A 20,465-nucleotide genomic window follows, 5' to 3' on the forward strand; every position below is an offset into this window, starting at 1 on the left:
CTTACGCAAGGCAATAAGTACAATTTTTCAGTACATTACATACTAAGATTTTCATTTATACAATTTTGATGCCTTATAAATCAACTATAACACTCAAAAGACGAAAAAGTGAAGATGAATTTGCTCTATTTTTGGGTGCCTTTTGTGAAGATAAGAGAAGTTATAGAGATCGAGCAGTAATTCGTTTGGTGTCATCTCTTACTCGTCTTTCTTAGTTTTTTTCCATATACTTGAAGTTGTTTGTTCCAAGTATATTATGGTTAGTGTGTGTCTCTAGTTTATCTAGAGAAGACTTGGTATTGCTTTTTTAGTAGTGATATTAGATTTGAAACGAATCTAATAGTATCGTGGTTTTTACTTTCCTTTTTAGAGGGTTTTCACGTTAAAATTTGGTCTCTCTTTGTTGTTACTTTTATATCTATTTGTTTGCTTCCTCACAGATTCATTCGTGTTGGGAAATTTTTTGGTCAAACAAAATTTGCTTCCGCGTTGTTCGGGCTGCGTGTTTTTCCCGTCATGGTGTACGAGTGCACTTTGGTGTTGCATAAATAATCTTCCTAAGTTTAGAGTTTAATTGGGAAAACATCTTGGACTACTATTCAAAATGTAATGAAATAGTCGTAGTAATAACAAAACTATTAATCATTATAGACACTACAATTCATGTATTGCATTAATTGCCTTAGCACCATTAGTTTGATTCAAGATGAATTTGTAATTGGAATACTTCATGATCAATAGAGAAATCAATCTATGATATCCATTTGATTTTGTTATATTTTTTTTATGTCTCTAAATCATTTTCCTAATAGTGTACGCTAATAACTTAACAACCATCCAAGAGTATAACCTATCAATCTAAATGAGAGGCTCCTTTTGATGAGTTATGTGTGGTTTGCATACCTTCTCTAATCACTACAACAAAAATGGCTTTTTAGGACCTTTTCTGTGGGACGCTTGTAAAAGAGAGTCCTAAAAAACTATTTAATAGGACTAATGAACTTTTGAGGTCCTTTTATAATATACTCTACTAAACCGGTGTCCTAAAAAACTATTTAATAAGATGGATGATTTTTTGGGGTCCTATTATCATATAATTTAATAGGACACTTAAAATGTAGATCCTAATAAAGTACTTTATAAGACATGTAATTGTGAGTGTCCCATTATGTGGTACTGTATTAGGACACGTGTTCATCTGTGGTCCTATTATACATAACTTAATAGGACATGTTGTAGCCAAGTCATAAATGTTCAGTGTTATAGGACCCTTTCTAGTCGAAGTCATATTAGAACTTAACTTAACAGGACACTTGACATTTGGGTCTTATAACTTTAAACTTTATAGGACGCTTAATCATTGTGGTGTTATTATAATACACTGTAATAGGACACTTGATATTTGAGTCATAAAACATTAGTTTTATAGGACGCTTATTCGCTAGAGTTTTATTATAATATAACTTAAAAAGACACTTGACACATTGGTCTTATAAATTTAACCTTTATAGGACGCTTAATCATTGTGGTGTTATTATAATACACTGTAATAGGACACCTGATATTTGAGTCACAAAACATCAGTTTTATAGGATGCTTATTCACTAGAGTTCTATTATAACATAACTTAATAGGACACTTGACACTAGGGTCTTATAACTTTAACCTTTATAGGACGCTTAATCATTATGGTGTTATTATAATACACCGTAATAGGATACTTCATATTTGAGTCGTAAAACATAAGTTTTATAGGATGTTTATTCGCTAGAATTTTATAATAACAATAGGTTATTGACCCGTGATTACACGGGATGGTAGTAAACAAAAAATAATTTTGAAACTAAAGTTTCATCATTCATCCTGCTACATTCTTTCCACCGTGGGTTGTGGTTTTCTGATCTGGTTGAAAGTGGGACACAAACTCAATCAAATTTTTTTTGAATGGCAAACTCAAACTTTCATTCATAAATTAAAACCGAGCAAGGTGTTGGGGTATACACCATACAAACCCCACGGTTACACCATTACATTAAAGTACATAAGAATTTTTGTCTAGACCAAACATGACAAGTCAAAACTACTCCATCTATTCCAAGTAAGTTCCAACCCGCAGTACTTTATGATAGAACATCCGAGGCAAGATCTGATCTAACCCAGCAGATGTACTAGTTGTGATACATATCTGTTCACATAGACATAACTATTAAAAAACTAGCAATAACGATGAAAAAATAATTATTATCAGCGATGCAGAAAAAAAATCAAATACAAGTATTGAATATGCGATGAAAAAAATCATATTATTAAATAACTAATTGAAATCATGAAGCAGCTTCAAATAGATCTTCATCTCCGTCAAAAACTAAGGTATTTTTGTCAACGACGGTCCCATTTAAACCCCTTCTAACCAATTCAATATTCATATTATCATCAAGTTGAGGACCCGTAGATGTGTCACTCTGCAAATGTGTTTCCACATTCTCAAGACATGTTTGTTCATTCATGTCATAAGAATCTCTAGGTGTTGTCTTGATCACAACTTTCCATCCTTTGTCAACACGATCTGCAACATAAAATACTTGTTGTGCTTGACAAGCTAGTATAAAAGGGTCGTTATGAGGGTTCAAACCTTCAAAATTGAGTAGAGTAAACCCATTCTCATCTTGCTTTTTCCTTGAACCATTCGAGATCCAATCACAATGGAACAACCTTTACAGCCGTGGTATGAGTAGAGTAAACCCATTCTCATCTTGAGTAGAGTAAACCCATTCTCATCTTGCTTTTTAGATGACATAAACAACCTTTGCAGTCGTGGTATGAGCGAAAAATGACGTAAAACCTTTGCTCCAATCTTCTTAATCTTCTTATCCGTATCAGGTATGGTTAACTCATCATCAGGATCATTTTCATTTGCTTTGTACCTTGACGTATGACATATATCACATTCTGTTTTCTTACTGTTTTCTTTCCAGTACAGCATACAATCATTAGGACATGCATCAATTTTATCATAACTAAGTCCTAATTCTCTTATTATCTTCCTTAGGTCATACAATGACTTCGGTATGGAAGCATATGGGAAGGCTTCCCTCAATGTATCAAGCATCATGCTGAAACCCTTGTCATTACATTTCCCAATACACTTACTATGAAATAGTCTAATGATAAAAGAAAGAACCGAGAACTTCTTACACCCAGGATATAGTTCTTTCTTTGCATCTTCTAACGCTTTATAAAACTTTTTCGCATTTGTGTTTGGCATACTTTGACTTTCATTTTGTGTCCCTATTTCATTTTCATGTATGTTCTCACCAAACCCGTTGAATGCATCATGCACCAACCCTTGCATGTCATCTTCAGCATCCAACATAGGAGTTTCACATGATTCGGAAATAAAAGGTGCAATTCTGTAGCCTTTAATAAACCCGACACATTGGAGATGCGTTCTAGCCTCCTCCCGATCAACCCATATTTGATTACTGCAATCAATGCATGGACATGATATTTGACCATTTTTACCCTCGGTAGAAAAGATAAAATCAAGAAATTTGTCAAGACCGTTTTCATATTCAGTAGTAGCTCTTGGTAAAGACATCCAACTCGTATCCATCTTAAAACTGGATTAAACAAACAATTAGTAATTTCATAAGTCATATACATGCACCCAATTCATAAGTAATTAAAGAATGTATTTGGTGGCCTCAAGTAAACTAAAAATTTGTTTAACACAACTATAACACTTAAATTAGCAATTAAGCACACTACCTTTTAATTTATAACACTTAAATTACTAATTAACCAAACTATCAGACATGATTTAATCAACTATAAAAAAGGGTTGTTTTGGTTTTAATTTCTTTGTGACAGTTTTACACACAACATAAACCTTTACAAAAATAGTTTCACACACCTTAAAAAAAGTTAATTGAATCCTTCACGTGACAATTTATTGATAAATAAATTGCAGTGATAAAGTTAATTGGAACCTAATCAGCGATTTAATCAAAGTCGTTGTTTGCATCAGTTGTGTTAGGGAATGTTGGGGTTTCAAACAGCAACTTTAAGGGACAAACCAGAATATGGTACGATCTGTAGCCCTTCGCCATGTGTTAATATGTGAATAGTATTCGACCAATAAATGTTTCGACGCGACCGTTTCGACCCGTACCGATTCGACCAATAAATGTGCTCAATAAATGGAACTGAAGATCCGGGTACGTTGGTCATCAAAAGAACCGGGTCGTTGGTGTACCGGATCTTCAGTTCGAAACGGGTACCGGATCTTCAGTTCCATTTATTTGTTTTAGTTTCGCTGTTGTTTCAGTTCCACGCGTACGTTGGTCATCAAAATATGTCCTTCTATTGCAAAACAAGTACATTCTTTGGAACAAAAAGAGCAACGTTTATAGTAACCGTGAATTTTGACTAATCAAGTGCCTGATTTTGTTGTGGAACTTGAAGATACTTGCCGGATAACAATCATACCATTGACGTAGGAAGCACGAGTCAACAGAGGGCATCTGGATGTGACTGCTACAATCGATTACCATTCTTTACAAACTTTGTATCTGTACGGCTTTACTAAAAATATCTTTTGGTCACTTTATGTGCATGGATGGTACTGTAAATTTGATTTGAAGTTGTTTTATTGAGAACAGACTGTAAACTTTATGTGCGTGGAACTGAAACAACACCAAAGGTTTTAGTTTCGAACCTTTGGTACAACAGCGAAGATCTGGGTCGGTCTTGTACCCGTGGACCGATATACCCGAAAACAAAAGAACCGGAACCGAGTATATATTTAGGGTAGTATATTGAGTAGTGTTATAATGGGTTCTCGGTTATCGGGTCAGTACTTACGGGCCGTATTGTAAAAAAAAAAACTGACCCGACCCGACCCGAAACCCGTTTTGACCCGGACCTGTTCTATTGCGAAGTTTATAATTAACCATGAATGCTCGAATTTAATGATAATTCTTGTTTAGGCTTGTAGTTACTGGGTTGAATTGAATCAAATTCTATTTTATTACCATATTCTGTACTTATGACCAGCAAAAGTAACAGTTCTTCCGGTTAATAATGCATATTTGACATGCTTCTGTTATATCCTTCACAAAGTCTAATAAACACCCTTTCTAGTATATATGAAACGGATGTAACTATGCAGGATGCTACTGCAATTCGATTCAGGCTTTATAATGTCGGTTTCGTGGGGCAAAGACCGAGGACCAGACCAATACTGAATCCAGATTAAAACCGGAACCGAAGACCACCCGAGCAACTACAATTCAGTCTGGTTTTCGGGTTTTATTGGTCCATGTTTCAGGTTTGTTCACCTCTACTTTGGACTATAAATCCTTCATATGCTTCCTATAATTTTTTTATAAGATCTACCTCTACTTTGGTCCAGGTTTCAGGTTTGTTCACCTCTACCCGACCCGACCCGAACCCGTTTTGACCCATGACCCGACCCGACCCAACCCGTTTACCAGGTCTAGTGAATACCGATTCCTATTTTTAACTTAATTTATTGATAAATTATGCAGTGATAACATTATCTGAAAAGCATTCAGCCCAACAACATCCAACTGTTTTGCCTATTTAGATACTTACATTGATGAAGATAAATTTAGTATTGATAAATTATGCAATGAAAGCATTATCTGGATAGCATTCAAACCCTAACGAAGATAATGAAGAATTTATATCATATCTCAATCATATAGCAACTTTCAAGAATTTACACATAATAATCAACACATCAAACAAAAATTTTAGCAAACTGAGTGAAAATGTTATAGAAAAAACACCTGAGAGTGAGAGAATTCAAGGGCAGGTGGGCGGTGGCTGCCGGAGTTGGACGACGGTGGAGGTCACGATGACGAAGGAGCTGTTGATTTTGGAGTAATGGTATGGTTCTGCTTTTGTTTCTTCGATAGACGGACAGGGAAAGCAAGGAAAGGGAACCAATGAATTGAACATGAATACAAAAAGTCAAAAGACCTAATACATTAATTTAGGTTTTTTTTAAAGTGCAAACATGGAAGGTTTGTTTATTTATGTACGTATATGTAATCTTTTTATTTTTTAAAACTTTTGTTTTTTTTAAGAGTAAATTTCAAAGTTCGTCCTTTATCTATGTCTAATATATCAAAGTATGTCCTTTATCTTTAATATCTTCAAGAAACATACTTAATGTTTGCAAATCCTTACAAGTTATGTCCTTTAGCCCTAACTAGGTTAATTTTTACAGTTAAGTATGACCAAATGGACCCTACATAAGGGTATTTTGGTCATTTACTTTATTTACTCAAATTAATAAATATAAAAAGTAATAAATAAAACAATTAAAATATATTATATATATTTACGTATATAGTTACAGGAACAAGACTCCCTCTCTCTCTAAACTCTCTCTCTGCCCCACTCTCTCTCTAACTTCTGGTGACACCACCATCTACCACCATCTCCCTCCCTCTGTCGCTCCTGTGCTGGGTGTTATTCCAAACGTTAAAATGAGGCCTAGCTGTATTATCGGCATTTTGGTTACCCTCCAAATTTACCACAACGGGCGTTGACTCAGACGTCTGCCCTGTAGCTACAGACTCAGGCCCTCCCATACCTCCAACCCCAGTAATTTCAACATCAGGGTCACCCGCCACATTATCAACAACCATATCAAAGTCAATGTTTCTACCAGGGGTCGGGATACTAACCGGAGCGGCGTTAAGGGTGCACGGCGACTTTAACGGAGTAACCAAACCTTGGGGCGCCGATTCCGGTTGATTAATAGCAAGCACAGCAGCATCAACCGAGACAGAGGTCACTGGGCTTTCACCAGTGGCAGACGGTGTTGGCTCCACCTCCATCGCCTCTTCAATGTTCCGATTAAGGTCGCTATGATGAAGGGGAAATTGCTCAGGAATTTCAGCGGAGTTGAACAAAGATTCACCGCGATTGAGATCTTGCATGCTCAAATTGGCTAGAGGTTGTCTCGATTTACCTGCTTTCGATGTTTTGAGCGTTCCTTTGGTGACGGGAATAGAGGTACCAGAAGACGATTTGCCAAGTCCGCCTTCCACAATGTCAATTTTCTTGTTGGCACCAGACCTAGTAGAAATACGACGGGAGATCGATTCATTCGCCAAATTGGGCACCGCTGGAGTAACAGGAGAAGGAGTTTGGTCCGGTGGGTGATCCCCACCGGTTGAAGGAATCATTATCAACACAAATCACAAAGATTAGACGGATTTAGACGGTTTGAGAAGGAAGAGAGAACATCGGCCGCTTGAGAGAGAGTTCTAGAGAGAGAAGTTAGAGAGAGAAAGAAAACACACAAATGAAAATCCTTTGATATCTGGATTTGGTTAGAATGGTGGCTGGTGGGGGTGTCTGGCGGTGGTCGTGGTGGTGGCTGGTGGAGGTAATGGTGGTGGCTGGTGGAGGTGATGGCAGAGAGAGAGAGTGTTTGTGTCTGGTGGAGGAGAGGAGGCATATTGTTTTATATAAATAAATGGTAAAATGTCCAAAATACCCTTATGTAGGATACACTTTGTCTGATTTAACCATGAAAAGTAACTGGATTAGGACTAAAGGACGTAACATGTAAGGATTTGCAAACATTAAGTATGTTTCTTGAGGATATTAAAGATAAAGGACATAATTTGATATATTAGACATACATAAAGGACGAACTTTGAAATTTACTCTTTTTTTAATGAGAACTTCATTAAAACAAGGCCAGCCCGAAAAACAACCGGGCGGCCAAACCAACTACAAAGAACAAGAAAACACTATACAAATTTACACCACTCGACCCATGAAACGTCTAAATACTTCGACCTACTCCTAAACCAAAGATACCCGATAGACTTGATCGCACTAAACACCTCCTTAACCTTCGTTTGCTTCCCCGCAAACACTAGCTCATTCCTAGCCTTCCAAATTAGCCAACACGTAATAATGACCATACCATGATACGCTAACTTCTTCTTTCCATTCAAGTGAATTGACAAAAAATGCCCTCATGTGCAAGGCACATGACTAGATTTAACTGAAACATCTATCGGGTTGGGTTCTAAAATGGTTTAACCGGTTGAACCAGGTTTTATCGGGCGGTTGAACCGGCACTACGTGAAAAAAGGGGCTACGGCCACACTTTTGGCAAAACCGCCCTACCACACGTTTATAAAAATGTGTGGCTAAAGGTTATTCATAGATATGTTAATGAACCATATTGGGCCTTAATGGATCATAATGGACAATAGTAGACCACACATGTCTTAATGGACCATATTGGGCCTAAATGAAGCACAATGGACAATAGTGGATCGTATGTGTCTTAATGGTCCTTATTGGGATTTGATATGTCACATTGGCCAATAGTGAATCATATATGTCTTAATGAACCATATTGGGCCTTAGTGGATCACAAGGACAATAGTAGATCAAAATTTCTTAATGGACTTGGGCCTTATGGACCTCCACTCTGGTACTTGATCATAAATGTATTAATGGGCTATATTGGGCCTTAACGGATCACAATAGACAATAATAGATCTGAACCGCAATGTAATAATAATAAATTGACCATATTCCGTTTTTTATGGAACTTAGATCGTAGGATAGAGATAAACGAGATCGTCTTAATGGTACCTTAGGGGAGTGGGGGTGGGAGCATGATAGAATTCTATCACTCGTTTTTTTTGGAACACCGCTGCCACCACTCCCATCACTCGTGAAAAAAAGAACGCGTTGAACATATCACGCGTTGTAAAAAAATGATTGTATGTGTATGACTTGTAAGTTGTGTATTAATGCTTGTACGTTGGAATTCCATCACTAGTGATGACCACCGCCACTAAAAAATGCTTGTGAGTGATAGAATAGTGGTTGCTAACATGGCGGAACATGATTGGATGTTTGTGAGTGATGGGATTCCATCACTTGTAACCACCCCCACTCCCCTTAATCAAATAGTATGCATCTTCGGTTGTAAATTATGCTTAAATGTTGTACCTTAATCAAATAATTTGTATGCATGTTTGGTTGTAAATTGTGCTTAAGTGGTTGTACCTTAATCAAATAGTGGTTTCATTAGCTTACCATGTTCAACCTGTTTTGTATGCATTTATGATTGTAAATTGTGTTTAAGTGGTTGTGTCCTAATCAAATAATGGTTTCATTATCTTACTATGTTCAATCAGTTTGATCTATTCAAATTTATATTGTTTTATTTGTAAATTATTATTATTTATAATAATATAATTAATTTAGCCAAAATCTTACATAAATATAATTTGCACCATATTGATGCAACGGTTGTTGTAATATATGCATTATGATTTGTATAGTGGTAATGATATATAATATATACAGATTACGATGAACCTGTCAAACGGGAAAAAATAGACGCGGGTTCATCTTAAGTCTTAACGCGCGAGTCCTAGATCAACTTAGTTATTTTATTCTATGTTTTACTTTCGGTCTAATTTCTTTGCATTAACACGCCCTAACTTCAGTGTCGGAGGTCGCTGGCAGTAATGTGACATTAGTGCTCGCCCCCGCCGTAACGCAAGGGGTGCTTAATACTAGTTTGAGTAAAATGTCATCCATACCCCTATGAAAGTACAACTTTCAAAACACATTGTACAAGTCACTATAGCAAAAACATTAAAATAAAAAGTACATCTTTCAATGCAGTTGGTACAACTCACAAACACGATTTTACATCAGCCTTAAGTCACCCCCACTAGTTTTTTTCAAAATACAATATCCGATCCATTTAAAACGATAAAAAAAGGATCTTGTATATGAGGAAACAAAGAATTATAGGAAAGATATAGGTGACTAAATATATATATATATAAAATTAAAACGCATAATTTTCAATCTAAAGTCAAACGAACCAAATCAAGCTTTGAATTCCGTTCATCACTCTAAATCAATCCGTAAATCCCCCACTCTGCCACGTTCTCACAAAAACCCTCACACACAGTTCCTTCTCACCTCCCCTTCACTCTTCGTTAACCTGCTTGTTCGCTGCGAAGAAGTCTGGTGGCACGACGCGTGATTATAGACGGCAGTACGCTTTGAACTCTCACCGATTTCCACTTGAGGTAACTCACTGATTGTTGTTTTCGTTATTATCTCATTCGGTTGCTAATATTGAATTTCAATGATGTTAATGGGGTAAGAATTTAGACTAAAAATCATCTAATCCAATTAAAATCACTACCATATTCCAATCGAAATTACCTTCTAGCCGATACACTGGTTCATAAAATCTCGCATTGTTATCTTGTTCATCCACTTTTTTATAAAACTTTTCAACTTACATAAAAGGAGTCATACTGCGAGTGTTGTTCTTTGAGCAAGTAATGTTGACGACTGGTGTATGGAGTGTAAAACTTCTGGAATGCTTAGCACTGTATGATATGGTTTGTAACGAAGTTAGATATTAATATAATAAAACAAAACACAAGCACTGTTGGTGGGTTAAAAAGTTAATTTTCTTTATCAATTATCATACCTTTAAGTCAGCAACTCAGCATGTTCAACTATGTAAATGCTAATCAATCCTTTCTCCCGCCCCTGTCATATTTGTCGTTCCCGCAATTTTACACTATTAATCAAAACATCGAGTAATTAAATAACAATTGTAATTGCATAAGAATCATAGATAAAACACCATCAAATAGGTAAATGTATAGGTTGCTTTGCAAAATTAAAGTGGGGCAATGTTTCTATATCCATGGGTATATAAAAAGCCGCCGACCTCCATCGTCCCTTGCCGACCCGACCCGTAACCCGTACCATTCCAAACCGACCCGACACATACCCTAGGTTTACATAAAGTCCTTTGATGTTCCCCATCTCAAAAGCTGCTGACCCACCACCATTAAAATTAAGAAACATCAGCCAACACACATTTGAGATTTACCAAATCGTTAATCTTGTGTAAACATGTTACATGTACTAATGTTAAACACTGAAACCATACCCATCTGCTCTTGAAATAACGCCAAGATTTGCTCGAAGCCATCTCATCTGAGATGAAATCAAAACCACAACAAATTCAAACTAGAGAGATAAAAAACATGCATGTACCTATGTTGTCAAAAGCGCAAAAAGCGCGCGCCTAGGCGCCCGGGCACAGCGAGGCGCACCTATAGCGCCTGGTGGTAGCCTAGGCGCAAAAATGTGTTTTTTTGAAAAAAAAACGCTGCTGAGGCGCAAAAAGGCGCGCGCCTAGGCGCAAAAACGGTGCTGCGGCGCAGTGGATGATGATTATGGATATTGTGCACTGGAAATTTAAATAAGAATTGATTAACGAAATTAAATTGGGTCATCAAGTTGGAATACATGTTAAATTGAATACTGTTGGGCCATTAGTTACGAACTTCATCTGGGTTGCAATTAATTACATTCATTTGCAAGTTTAATTGAGATTGGGGTGTATCTTTAAGAAAGCATATTAGACTGCTTTTTTTTTGGAATAACGGAAAAAATAGAACAAGGGGCAGAAAGAGACTGAAAATCCCAAAAACAGAAGTAAGTTATAATATTGTATCGTGAATACTAAAAGCACGTCATCTCTCCCATTCGACCTCAATGAAAGGGGTTCGATCACTCAAAGGATTCTCTTTAATTTCTTCCACGATTTTTGTGACTGTAAAGGGCACTTCTTCAAAAACCAATCCATTTTGAGCCTTCTAAATTCTCCATAAGGCTGCAGCAAAGATAAATCCATAAACTTTTTCCATGTAGCCGAACCCTTAATGCTATGCAAATCATCCATCAAAGCCCAAAACTATTTACAAGAATTTTCGTCCAAACACAAAGATGCCACCACACTGCTCTAACCATGACGCACGAGACGACAATGCGGTCAAGGTCTCTTCCCCATACCCGCAAATACTGCATCACGTATCCATTCACGAAACCCCACAAGACGTCAAAGCGGCCTTTGTCGCTATGAAACACAAAACCAGCTTCCACATAAAATAACCCACTTTATGTGAAACTCATTTATTCCATCAATTTCCACGAGACTGCTGTTATTTTCTTCACAAGGCCGACTCTTTTTATTAGCCTAACTTTATTTTGGTATATTCTAGCTAACAGTTTAAACCAATTGATTTCAAGTTAGCAACTGAGAAATTACAAATTACAAGGTATTTGCAACTTATGCACCTTAGTTGCTGATTAGAATTTTTATTTACCGATTTGTTTGTTAGTTATTTACTCATTTTTTTTTATTTTCAACATTATAACTAACATCCCGCCGCAGCGCGCGCAAACGTCAGCTCCTTTAATACAAAATGTAGAAATAAATCTTCAAATTTTTATCAAAACAAGACCATCATAAGGCATACCTCTAATTGTCTGATCAGTTAATCAACTTAACATCTAATACTACATAATTTATAGCAATTACAGTGCCAAAACTCTAGAGCGCAACACATGGAAGTCAACATACTCGTATAACACATTACACACCAGAAGCCCTAAATTTATACACAATAACAATAACCACTGACTCAGATATCCATCACACTTGTTCATCACTAAATCAAAACTAAACCCTAGATATCATAAGCCAAATTGACAAACCTCAATTAACAATCTAATTGATGAATGTAATAGTAGCAATCACGGAAACGATAGAAGTTGGATCACATATACGAACCTGTATCTATGGCAATATGAGAGATTTCTGATCAGGTGTACTTCTTTCAAAACCTCTAAAAAATCGAAATCAGATGTGCTTGCTTGCTTTTCCTTCTTCAAATCCCCAAACTTCAGGTTTGAGATAGATGAACTATACACCAATCGATGGATAACGAAATCAAGTGTAAACTAAAAGTTATATAATCGATTTGTGAAGTTTTGATTTCATAATTGAGATGAACAAATAAGGAATTTAAGAGTGATCGAATCTACATAGATTGATTCAATGATTGAATCTACACAGAAATAACTGGAAGATGAAATGCTTGAAAAATAGGGTTAGGGGGTGTTTGGGGTTCCTTATTTTTCTGACTTTTGACTTATTGGTGGGTAAAAGGACTTATTTTAGTGTTTGGATTTTCTGTTGTTGTGAGACAAGAAGTCAAGAAGTAAGAAATTCTTACTTATTTTGAGGGAAAAGGACTTTTAATAAGTCAGAAATAAGTTAAGCCAAACATGCCCTTAAGATGTTTCCTGAGTGAGAGCAGAGTAGCGTTTAGAAAAGAAATGCACAAATGAAATACTTGATAAAATTTGCCCTAAAACTCACCAGCTAAGTTTGATTTTCTTTTTATAAATCTTTATTTTTTATTTTTCTTATTTATTTGAGCCATTTATGAATGATTTAATAAGATTTTTCTTTTTTGTATACACCAGTAATGGAAGATAAAAGTATGCAAGGACAAAGCTCTAAAAGACGTATGAATGCTTATGAAAGGAGTAGAATGTCAAGGATTCAAGAGAACCAAAAAAAATTACAAGCTTTGGGAGTGAAAAATATTGCTAAATCTTTGACAAGTCTAGCAGAGAGTGACAAAACAAAGAAAAAGAAAAACAAATCAATGGATACCAGCAAGAAAGATATAGATGTAGAGTATATGCCTGGTTCTGATATTGACGTTGAGCAAGATTATCAAGAAGCTGCTACAAAAATCTCTAAAAAGGTACTAATATCAAATACGGATAATATAATTTCTTTCGGTTTCTTCTCTAACAATTCGACTTACAGAAACAACGTCCAATATACATTGCTCCACAGTCCCTGAAAAGATATACTAATTTAGCACAGAAACGATTCATTGCTCCGACTGTCTCCTGTGTGCTAACATCTTCAGAATCTCATATGCAAAAGGGACAAGTAATTGATACAAGTGGGAGATCAACTGTAGCTAAGAGAAAGTTATCTGCAGTTGACAACGATGATGACCACGGGGAGCGTGACATGAGATTTCATGGTACCTATATTTGTTTTTCAAATATTTTATTTATGATGTTTACTTAATATTAAGTCTAGATTCAATTAACTGTTTTTTATGCTTACCTTTTTTGTAACTATAGATATCAATGAAGAACAAGATGATGTTGAGTTTGATGATATTGAAGATATAGATATGAATGAAGCTTATGAAGAACAAGATAGTTTTAAAGATGATGGAGGTAAAGACATGGAAGACTTAGAACAAGTGAATGATTTAGAAAATCAGAACGATGAACTGGTTGAAAAAGAATGTGAAGATCCAGAAAATGAAGAAGAGCATGAAGGTTCACAACAAGAAAATGAAGCAGGTTTATTCTATCTACTTGATTGCTTATTTTTTTGGTTAAATCATATATTTAGTATTTTTTAATGTATATATGTACATCATGTTCACTTTTTGTAGTTCGGAATGTACGTAAAAGAGTGAGAGGACCAACACGTATGCCAAAGGTTTGGGCCCAAGAAAAAGGGGATAGAATTCCTATTTTAGTTAATGAACACGGACAACCTATTAATGACAAAAGTAGTCAACTGACCCATTTCATGGGAACCCTTTCAAGGAGTGGAAAGTATTGTCCGATTTATAAACCATGGAATAAAGTTAAGGCCGCCAAAAAAGAAGCGTTGCTTGCACTCTTAAAGGTACATAATTAAAAATATGTATGTTAATGACTTAAGTATTTGTTTTCTCATGTAACCTGTTTCATTTTTAGACAAAATTTGATATTCCTGAAGCTGCTAAAGGCTGGATATTGCAATCATTTGGGCGGAAGGTGAAGAACTGGAGGGCAAGAGTTAAGGAACTATACCATGATCCGTCTTTGTCACTGAAGGAACAAATAAGTTCTAGGCCAAAACAAGTGCAAAAAAAACAATGGAAGAAACTTGTGAAGTATTGGAATAAAGAAAAGTCTAAGGTATGAAATAGCCTACCACTTTAAATAACATTAGTTTATTTCCCATTCTGAAATTTCACTTGTCTACTGAAGCTCGTAAGTGAAAAAAACAAGGCGAATCGGGCAAAGAAGAAGATGGTTCAAGTAACGGGTAAAAAAAGTTATGCTCGAGTCCGCGAAGAGCTCAAGGTGATTGTATGAGATAGTGCAATTGTTAATGTAGCATGTCGATATCCATTGTTAATACTTATTTTCTTTTTATTCAAACAGGCATCTAAGGGACAAGATCCAAGTCGACTGGAAATGTTTCGTGCATGTTTCTCCAAAGATGGAACTACTAAAAATTTGGAAGCTTCAAATGCAATTGTAAATAATATGCTTATATATTCATACACATATTTTTTCTATGTGTTCTTGATGCTCTTAAAAATACATACCTTATTTTTGTTACTATGTCTAATATAGGCACAGATGCAACAACTTAGTTCTAATCTTCCCGAGGGCTCGATCGATAAGCCTGGACCAGATGATGTTTTTTCTAAAGTAATGGGTAATGATCGAAATGGTGATGCGGTTATGTATGGTCTGGGTGTTCGTGCTGCTGATGTTTGGGGTGTAATACCAAGTCGTTCAGCATGTCATAGAGAAAACATCCAATTGAAGTCTCAATGTGAAGAACTTACTAGTACTGTGGTCCAGTTACGAGCCCAAGTATCAGAGATGGAAGGGTCAAGGGGTGGTTCCAGTGTTCAACCTCTTGCATCACAACATTTCCCCAATGTAACCAATGGACATCAACGTTTACGGGTATTTTTCTATAAAAATCTTTAAAAACCAATTTTCCTTAATTTTTCTATAAAAATGTTAGCCTACTAGTATAAAACTTTATTAATTTTTTTGTAAAATGATTTGTTGCACTATTATGACTAGAGTTTAATAAATATTTGTTGAAAACTAAAATCTAGGTCGGAGATGAAGTTTTCCTCAAAAGCATTCTAAACTCTACCGAGATTGTAGCAAGAGGAAGGGTCCAGAGAGCTTGGACCCAAATGATCTAGTTGGTGGTACAGAGATTGGACCAGAATGGTGTGAGGTAAACGTTCAAGTACCAATAAAAAAAGATGAAAACTTGGTAAGACCATATGGTTTATTTTCTACAATTCAAGATTGTATTGGTGCACCCATCGCATGGCCCTGTCCATTCATCTCGGTATGTATTTGTTAAATTTGTGATACAAATAATTTTAATATCATGGAATTTAATGCTTATACATGGATGGTTTATTTGTAGGTAGTCCATGAGGATTGAGGACGCAGATTGAGGACGCATGATGACTCAAGATTTTATGCTTCTTATTTCTTTAATTGTTTTTAATTTCTTTGTTAAATGTTAAGACTTTATTTTAGATAATGTTATAACTTATTTATGGTTAGTGTTTTTGTTATGAACATGTTTTTTTGAAATATAATGAAGTTTTATTTCTTTCATTAGTTGATTTTATACAATAACTATTAGGATGTTATATGTTGATGGCCAGTTTATAAAATTGGTTTTATAATTTTATTTGGGATATTAGGACCATTTTCTTGATATTTAAAGTAGCTATAACGTTACATCATAAGGGTCCTATAAATTAATTTTTAAGGACGCTTGTATGTGTATCAAAAGATTAAAAGTGGGTAATCACATATTAGAACATTGTAAAAGTGTCTTAATATGTTCTTTTTAGGACACTATTTAAGTTGTCTATTGACACATTATGCGACCATAAAATTGGTTTCATAATCTTATTTGGTATATTAGGACCCTTTCCTTGGTACTAAATTAGTTATAATGTTACATCGTAAGGGTCCTATCAATTAATTTCTAAGGACGCTTGTAAGTGTATCAAAAGATTAAAAGTAGGTAATCACATATTAGAACATTGTAAAAGTGTCCTAATATGTTTTTTTATGACGCTATTTAAGTTGTCTATAGATATATTATGCAACCATAAAATTGGTTTTATAATCTTATTTGGTATATTAGGACCCTTTTTCTTGGTACTTTATTAGCTATAATGTTACATCGTAAAGGTCCTATCAATTAATTTCTAAGGACGCTTGTAAGTGTATCAAAAGATTAAAAGTATGTAAGCATATGTTAGAACATCGTAAAAGTGTCCTAATATGTTTTTATTAGGACACTATTTTGGTTGTTCAAAGACATATTACGCGACCAGAAAATTGGTTTCATAATCTTATTTGAGATGTTAGGACGCTTTTTTAGTTCCGAGACTTATTACGACCCCTTTACATGAAACGCTTTTACCGTTGGTCCTGTTAAATGAAAGGTCCTATAAAATAGCATTTTAGGACGCTTTTGCGTGTACTAAAAACCCAGTTTTCTTGTAGTGAATGGGCATATTTGGGTTATGTACAACAAATCCTTAGGAATGGCTGCATTAGTGAGGTTGGCATTTGGGGCGAGGCTCTTGGGGATCCGAACCAACATTCCATAATGTCTTTGATCAAAATTTACTGATTTTGTCCTCTCTATTGCTAATCACAAAAGTGGCCATGAATTCTAACAACTGAGGTGTTAAGATAACGTATACTCAAGACACATACTCAGCTCTAAAACGGTGGGGTGTGGGCACGGGGAGCACCTCGGGGTGCTGAGCTGGCTTCGGTCCCCGTCGGGGAACACCACCCCTCCCGATCTCCCCGATGGCTTGTGTGTGTATTTTTATTGTTTTTTTTTTTTGTTTTAATCGATATTTAATTGATTTTTTTAACGTACTCTATTTTGTTTTTCGCAGGTTAAAGAGGAAAAAGATTTTGTGTTGTTGCAGGTTTTATTTAAAGAGGATACAAGGTTTATTTGTGTGTTGCAGGTTTTACTCCCTAAGTTTATTTTTTTTAACTTGCCAACCCCTCAAATTTGGTTTTATTTTTAAAATTACTCCTTAGAATTTGGTTTTCATTTTAAAAAGATGTATCAAATTTGTTTTTAGTTATATATTTTAATGTTTTAAAGTTTAATTGAATTTAAAGTTATGTTTCGTTATTTTTATTTTAACAAAAAAACCTAATAAAAATGTTATTTTCTTAAAATATTTGAATTTACTATAAATAAAATACATTAAACGAATAAGAAAATGTGTTTAAAAGTAAAATACATTAAATAAAAAATATAAAAAAATGGCAGTTTTAAAGTTTAATTGAATTTAAAGTAATGTTTCGTTATTTTTATTTTAACAAAAAAAAAAAAGAGTTAATTACATAGTTAGTCCCTGTGGTTTGCACAAAATAACATACTTAGGTACTAATAGTTTAAAATCACCTTCTAGGGTATTAACTTTTCATTTTGTAACGCTTGGAGGTATTAACTTCTAGGGTATTAACATAGTTAGTCCTTGTGGTTTGCACAAAATAACATATTTAGGTACTAATAGAATGTGATTTTAAGCCTACAAATAACGCTAATACCTCCAAACGTTACAAAATGAAAAGTTAATACCCTAGAATGTGATTTTAAACTATTAGTACCTAAGTATGTTACTTTGTTCAAACCACAAGGACTAACTATGTAATTAACTCAAAAAAAAACCAAACAAAAATGTTATTTTCTTAAAATATTTGTATTTACTATAAATAAAATACATTAAACGAATAAGAAAATGTGTTTAAAAGTAAAATACATTAAATAAAAAATATAAAAAAATGGCAGGTGTAAGAGCGAAGACGGAGGAACCACACCCCACTCTTAGGGGAAATTGGTGAGGTGGAAGGAGGGTGTAGGTCCCAATACGGATCGTCGGACTAAGATGATTTCTTGTTTCGGGTGTCGTAACGAGTGCGGAATCCCCGTTACGACACAAACCGAGCGAGAGAGTAAAATACAATAGAAAGATTCAATGATTAATGCTCAAAATGTATTGATTCAGCCGAGTTTTGATACAAGAATGATACAATATAGTGCTCTCCAAAACTCAGTGTGTACTCTCATCTAACTTTATCTGTTTGTGAGTTGGCTTTTTATAACAACCTTATCCACACATGGCCAACGAAGAGTTGATCTGGGCCACGAACCATTCATCAGGCCACGAAGAGTGAGTCTTCGTTGGAGAGACTCTTCGTCATAAGAGTCTTCGTCGAGGAGACATGGCCGACGAACAGTGGAGTCTTCGTTGGAGAGACTCTTCGCCATAATAAGCTGGACGAACACTCAGTCTTCGTGACATTGGAGTGTTCGTCATGCATAGTGTTCGTTGACATGAGTGTTCGCTGACATGAGTGTTCGCTGACATGAGTGTTCACTGACATGAGGACTTCGTCATGCAGAGTGTTCGTGGACAATGGAGACTTCGACCACTTAGTCTTTGTCACATGAATTGAGTAGAGTCTTCGTGGGAATATTGAAAGTGACAATTAATTGGTTCAAATGAGAGAATTCACGTTGACTACATGCAGTCCAAGCATTGATATGTCATCACATGACATCATCATGATGATGTCATGGTGATGTGGCGTCCAATGACGGTTCGCGGCTCTTCGTGCTTCGCGTGTTGATCTCTGTGGCGCACGATAGAGGAATGTCATGACGGCGGTCTTGAACCGAACCGAGCCGCATCCATAAAATGCATCAACAAAGGGTGATGTGGTGCCTATATGGATTTAGGGAAGGGGGAACTGATGTAATGAAAATTACATCGGTTTCCATGTATTGCTTGTATAATAATTCGAGTCGTTTGTGTCATTATACCATCGGTTTTGTATATTATCGTGTCTTGTGTGTTTTGTAGGGTCCCGGAAGTAAAATCAAGTTGAAACGTTAAAGAAACCAGCACACAAGAGAAGGTTTGGGCTTAGTGAAGGATTCTCATGGAATGTAAATGAATATTTGAGAAGATGAGATGACAGAGAATTGAATTACGAAGCCGTAGGCGAAAACGGTGAAGACAACGGAGTTGAAACGAAGAAGTTATAACGAAAACGGGTTTCAGTGTATGGATGGTGGTCGCGTTGGGCGACTGCGAAGCATTAACGAGCTCGTGCGATGCAAGTAGAGGCCTGGTCAGTGCGAAAAAGTCCATATTTAAGCCTATTTAAGCCCATAATTAACCTTAATCATAACCAGACAACCGTAGAAGGATTAAGCAGCTGCAAATGGAGATTTTGAAGATCATGAGAGCTCGGGAGTGAAGAATTGAAGCGTGGGATCGAAGCTTAGCATCTTATTACTCTCTTCTTTCGTTTATATTCTTTTTACCATGTTTGATAAACTTTTGAAGATGACTGTTCTTGAATTCATGACTATGTTAGGCTAGATTTCTTATCACTATCTAAGTCATATGATGATCACACTTGTTTGACATTGTTTCTATTTGGTTCTTGGATTTAATTGTGGATTAATAAATAAAGTAAAAGACTTTGGTTCTAATGTTTAGATGTTTATGTGTATTCAAACTTATTTGAACCTTATCACATGTTTCACTTGCGTTTTTGTGGATGTCTTCCATGTATGAATGCAAGTTAGGTCGTGAACTGTGTGTTAGCGTTTTGTTTATGGTTAATTATGCATGATTTCCGTA

General features: G+C 35.6%; 2 protein-coding genes and 1 long non-coding RNA gene across 6 annotated transcripts; 1 reads left to right on the plus strand and 2 right to left on the minus strand.

Moving 5' to 3' along the window:
* Window positions 1-2,067: 2,067 nt before the first annotated feature.
* LOC110890976 lies at window positions 2,068-5,990 on the minus strand. Its single transcript, XM_022138637.2, has 3 exons — window positions 5,814-5,990; window positions 2,633-3,620; window positions 2,068-2,185 (listed from the first exon to the last, which is right to left on the minus strand). The coding sequence occupies exons 2-3, from the start codon at window positions 3,611-3,613 to the stop codon at window positions 2,090-2,092; spliced, it is 1,077 nt and encodes a 358-aa protein (XP_021994329.1). The 5' UTR covers window positions 3,614-3,620; window positions 5,814-5,990; the 3' UTR covers window positions 2,068-2,089.
* A 3,681-nt stretch (window positions 5,991-9,671) lies between these two features.
* LOC110890977 lies at window positions 9,672-13,196 on the minus strand. Of its 4 annotated transcripts, XR_004872761.1 has the most exons (6): window positions 12,695-13,196; window positions 11,006-11,052; window positions 10,844-10,886; window positions 10,535-10,627; window positions 10,261-10,430; window positions 9,672-10,164 (listed from the first exon to the last, which is right to left on the minus strand). It is a non-coding gene; the product is annotated as an uncharacterized LOC110890977 (long non-coding RNA). The 4 variants fall into 4 exon arrangements; XR_002564922.2 differs by lacking the exon at window positions 10,844-10,886; XR_004872760.1 differs by having other exon boundaries at window positions 10,535-10,886.
* A 202-nt stretch (window positions 13,197-13,398) lies between these two features.
* LOC110890979 lies at window positions 13,399-16,220 on the plus strand. Its single transcript, XM_035980037.1, has 10 exons — window positions 13,399-13,679; window positions 13,745-13,970; window positions 14,074-14,301; window positions 14,397-14,635; window positions 14,707-14,910; window positions 14,983-15,078; window positions 15,160-15,255; window positions 15,355-15,696; window positions 15,855-16,099; window positions 16,181-16,220. Exons 1-9 carry the CDS (start codon window positions 13,410-13,412, stop codon window positions 15,945-15,947), a joined length of 1,794 nt encoding a protein of 597 aa, XP_035835930.1. The 5' UTR covers window positions 13,399-13,409; the 3' UTR covers window positions 15,948-16,099; window positions 16,181-16,220.
* The last annotated feature ends 4,245 nt before the right edge of the window (window positions 16,221-20,465 follow it).

Source organism: Helianthus annuus, chromosome 11, assembly GCF_002127325.2.
Source record: "Helianthus annuus cultivar XRQ/B chromosome 11, HanXRQr2.0-SUNRISE, whole genome shotgun sequence".
NCBI classification, from domain to species: Eukaryota; Viridiplantae; Streptophyta; class Magnoliopsida; order Asterales; family Asteraceae; genus Helianthus; species Helianthus annuus.

What these genes read in the sequence shown, in the direction of transcription:
- LOC110890976 (XM_022138637.2), bottom strand. Translation starts at nt 3,613, where the DNA reads ATGGATACGAGTTGGATGTCTTTACCAAGAGCTACTACTGAATATGAA. An exon ending in TACTCTACTCAATTTTGAAG is followed by an intron (nt 2,186 to 2,632) that starts GTTTGAACCCTC and finishes CTATGTGAACAG; the next exon opens with ATATGTATCACAACTAGTAC.
- LOC110890979 (XM_035980037.1), top strand. Translation starts at nt 13,410, where the DNA reads ATGCAAGGACAAAGCTCTAAAAGACGTATGAATGCTTATGAAAGGAGT. An exon ending in ACAACAAGAAAATGAAGCAG is followed by an intron (nt 14,302 to 14,396) that starts GTTTATTCTATC and finishes CACTTTTTGTAG; the next exon opens with TTCGGAATGTACGTAAAAGA. An exon ending in TGGAAGCTTCAAATGCAATT is followed by an intron (nt 15,256 to 15,354) that starts GTAAATAATATG and finishes TGTCTAATATAG; the next exon opens with GCACAGATGCAACAACTTAG.